Raw genomic sequence first — 4,157 nt, forward strand, 5'->3', positions numbered from 1 at the left:
CATTTCAGCCACTGCTCAGCGTTGGCTTTGCTGGCTCCATCCCTGCACCTCCAGGCCAGGTGTCTGTCTGTCTGTCTCCTGGGCAGCCTGTTCCCCTCCAGCCTCCCTGCACGTCCTTCTGCTGTTTGATGTCCTAAGTCAGGGGGTCCCTGTTCATCCATGCTGACTCCTTGCCAGGCCCTGCTGGACTCCCTGGCCATCAGATTGGTTTCTTCCTGGGCTCTGAGGACATCACCACTGAACAGGGACTCACAGCCTGTTTGTTCTCCAGGACAGCCAAAGCAGATCCTCCAGTAATGAAATCAGCTCTTCTGCAGGACTGCACTCTTGTTCTGCAGTTGTCCTGCTTCTCCACCATCTCATGGTCACTGCAGCCATGGCCGCTCTCATCCTTCAGATCCCCAGCCTGATCCACCTTGTCTGTCAGTAGACCAGCCCTAGTCAGCTCGTCCATGTTTGTCTCAAAATGCTGTATTGCACACCTGCAGGAGCCTCCTGGGTTGCTTGTGCCCAGTGCTGCTGCCCTCCCAGCAGACCAAGCCATGGTCCAACTTGCCATGTACTCGAGGACCTGTGACCATGAAGCTTCCTCCAAGGCAGGGCTCTGTGCACACCAGGCTCCCCTCTGCACAGAGCTCATCTCCAGCTCCTCATCCACCCGCCTGCCTTCCTGAGGAGCCCTGACCACCCCTGGCTGCCCTCCCACCACTGAGCTGTCCCACCAGGGCTCTGCAGTCCCCATGGGGAGCACGGTGCTGCCTGCCCAGCAGAAACGACAGTGCTGGGTGGGAAAAAGGAGAGGCAGGTGCAGGGGAAGCATCTGGAGGTTGGCTGTGAGGTGACCCCTGGTGCCAGAAGAGGATGATGCAAGGTGAGGCGTCACGGAAGGGAGGGAGATTTTGAAGTCACATCTTTGGAAACAACCCAACTGGACACGTGGTGAGTCAGGCCTAGTGATGTCACCTGGATGCTGGAAAACACACCCAGCAGTGCTGAGAGCCTGGGAGACGGGAGATGCAGGAGAAGGGGAAGATGACATGGCTGGAGGTGGGTTGTGATGCCACTTCTATTGCGGTTACCTGGGGGTACATGTAGGCAAAGCCAACATGGCCGGATTATCACTTGTGAGGTCACCTCATGACAGCAATGTAATTGGCCAGAGTTAGGCAGGTATGATGAGGTCATCAAGGGCACCAGGTGGGAAGGCTGCAGACAAATGACTGTGCCCCTGGTGAGGCCCTGCCCTGGGTGAAAACACCTGTACTTGCCATGGGAAACTGTGGGACCCGTGTGAGAAGCTGAGGGATGTGAGGAGGGACCAGCAGTGTGGGCAGCTCCGTGTGTCCCAGCTGGGCCTCACAGGTGGCTGTGGATGTGACCAGGTTGGCCAAAAGGCACAGACGGGAGCACTTCCCACAGTCTGGGCAGTCAAGTCTTGCAAGGCCATCAGTGCCTGGGGGAGCCACCAGTGATGCCGCTGAAGTCCCAGAGGAACAAGGCAATGGCATCCAAACTATCAAATTTGAGTAGACATGGAAATAACCTGAGCCCACGGGGGAAAAACTAACTGATGATGTTTATGAACTGGGGAGGAGACTGGAGCAGAGAAAGCTGGATCATGGAAGAAGTAGCCTGTGGAAGGGGGAGAAGGATTCAAGGGACCAGCTGCCCATGGGGAGGTGGCTGCTCAGTGCTGCTCTGGCTGAGCCCCCTGCCTGATCACCATGGTCTGTACTGCTTATTAGACTGGTTTCAGCTGGGATAGAGTTACTTATCTTCACAGCAACTTGTATGAGTCCATTTTACATTTGTGATGGAAACAGTGTTGATCCCACCCCATGTTTCAGTCATTGCTGAGCAGTGCTTGCACAGTATCAAGGGTTTTTCTGCTTCTCACACCAAACCCACCAGCATGGGGGCCGGGGATGCACAAGAAATCGGGAGGGGACATGGCTGGAACGGCTGAACCAAACTGACCAAAGGAATGTTTCACAACATATGATACCATGGTCAACAATAAAATCTGGGAGAGGAAGGGAGGGGAGGACATTCGGAGAGATGGTGTTTGTCTTCCCAAGTAACAGTCACGTATGATGGAGCCCGTCTTTTCTGAAGACAGTTGAACACCCTCCTGGCAATGATGCAGTGAATTAATTCCTTAGTTTCGCTGACTACATGCATAGATTTTGCTTTACCTATTAAACTGTCTTTACCTCAACCCATGAGTTTTCTTTTGTGTTTCCGATCCTCTGCATCATCCTGCTGTGGGGCAGTAAGTGACGGACTGTGTGGTGCTGAGCTGCCTGTCAGGGTTAAACTACAGAACTAATTAAACTGCTCCTGGCTCTTTGCTGTGTGAGTGGGCTCACTAGAGTATGTGTGTTTGGGGGTGATGGTATGCACACATCTTTTTGGTCAATTCTAAGAGGCTAGCAAGAAGGAGGAGGGCCCCAGGATCTGGAGAAACCCAGGGTTAGGATGGCTAAATGGGTAATATCTCTGAGTCTGGGCTGACCCAAACCCCAGGTCCACACTGGAGGGACCACAGGAGCGTATGTGAGACTGTGGGTAAGTTCTACGTGGGATGTACAGACCAGGGAGAACTGGACACGGTCAGTACTGTTGCTCATGGTTGTGTAAGTGCTGCTGTTGGTGTGGTGGCTGTGAAGGTGCTGTTGCCTGTTGGAGCTGGTCTGTGTCAGATTGTCTGTGTCCATCTTTGTTTCCCTGCAGATACCTGGTTTAGTGTGACAAAGAGGATTTTTCTCTGGCTGTTTTTGGGGTGAAACTCCTGGGCTTGTTGTTGATATCAGCTTTAAAACAATAGCCAAATCTAGAGGAAATGCAAGGGAGAGAGATCATTTTATTACAGAGAGGCAATGAAAGGAAATAAAGAGGATAAAACAATAAACAGAGTACAGGTCTGCATTGGGATACAGTAGAAGTCATTTGTGTAGAGTCATTGAAAGTTTATCAGCATTAACAAACATCCATGAAATCCCTTTCCTAATGGACTCCTTGAGCTCCCTGTTCCTCATGCTGTAGATGAGGGGGTTCACTGCTGGAGGAACCACTGAGTACAGAACAGACACCAGCAGGTCCAGGGATGGGGAGGAGATGGAGGGGGGCTTCAGGTTGGCAAATGAACCAGTGCTGACAAACAGGGAGACCACGGCCAGGTGAGGGAGGCAGGTGGAAAAGGCTTTGTGCCGTCCGTGCTCAGAGGGCATCCTCAGCACGGCCCTGAAGATCTGCACATAGGACAGCACAATGTACACAAAACACATAGAAATTACACAGACACTAAACACAATAAGCCCAAGTTCCCTGAGGTAGGTGCCTGAGCAGGAGAGCTTGAGGATCTGGGGGATTTCACAGAAGAACTGCCCCAGGGCATTGCCCTTGCACAGGGGCAGTGAAAATGTATTGGCCGTGTGCAGCAGAGCATGGAGAAACCCAGTGGCCCAGGCAGCTGCTGCCATGTGGACACAAGCTCTGCTGCCCAGGAGGGTCCCGTAGTGCAGGGGTTTGCAGATGGCAACGTAGCGGTCGTAGGACATGATGGTGAGAAGGGAACACTCTGCACCAAGCAAGAAAAATACAAAGAAGACCTGGGCAGCACATCCTGCATAGGAAATGACCCTGGAATCCCAGAGAGAGTTGGCCATGGTTTTGGGGACAGTGGTGGAGATGCAGCCCAGGTCGAGGAGGGCGAGGTTGAGCAGGAAGAAGTACATGGGGGTGTGGAGGTGCTGGTCCCAGGCTATGGTGGTGATGATGAGGCCGTTGCCCAGGAGGGCAGCCAGGTAGATGCCCAGGAAGAGCCAGAAGTGCAAGAGCTGCAGCTCCCGTGTGTCAGTGAATGGCAGGAGCAGGAACTGGGTGATGGAGCTGCTGTTGGACATTGGCTGCCTGTGGGCATGAGGACCTGTGCAAAGAGGAAAAGATAGTGAAGGTTTAGATGAGACTTCTCTGGGAAAAAACAAAGCCATTTCCCACAGACCCTACCATCCTGACACAAACAGAGACCCATTTTTTTTTACAGGAGAACGTCCTGGATGGAGCCCTCGTTGGTGCTTGATGAGTGTGCAATGAAGAGCAGGGTCTCTGCCCAGGGGCTCCTGAGGAGTCAGCCTGAACCTGTGTGATTGGGTGGG

At 53.0% G+C, this 4,157-nt stretch overlaps 1 protein-coding gene across 1 annotated transcript; it reads right to left on the reverse strand.

Moving 5' to 3' along the window:
* Positions 1-2,917: 2,917 nt before the first annotated feature.
* On the reverse strand, positions 2,918-3,905 carry LOC135580069 (olfactory receptor 14J1-like). Its single transcript, XM_065071370.1, has one exon. It carries the CDS (start codon positions 3,903-3,905, stop codon positions 2,946-2,948), a length of 960 nt encoding a protein of 319 aa, XP_064927442.1. The 3' UTR covers positions 2,918-2,945.
* Between the last annotated feature and the right edge of the window lie 252 nt (positions 3,906-4,157).

Source organism: Columba livia, chromosome 8 (genome assembly GCF_036013475.1).
Source record: "Columba livia isolate bColLiv1 breed racing homer chromosome 8, bColLiv1.pat.W.v2, whole genome shotgun sequence".
NCBI classification, from domain to species: domain Eukaryota; kingdom Metazoa; phylum Chordata; class Aves; order Columbiformes; family Columbidae; genus Columba; species Columba livia.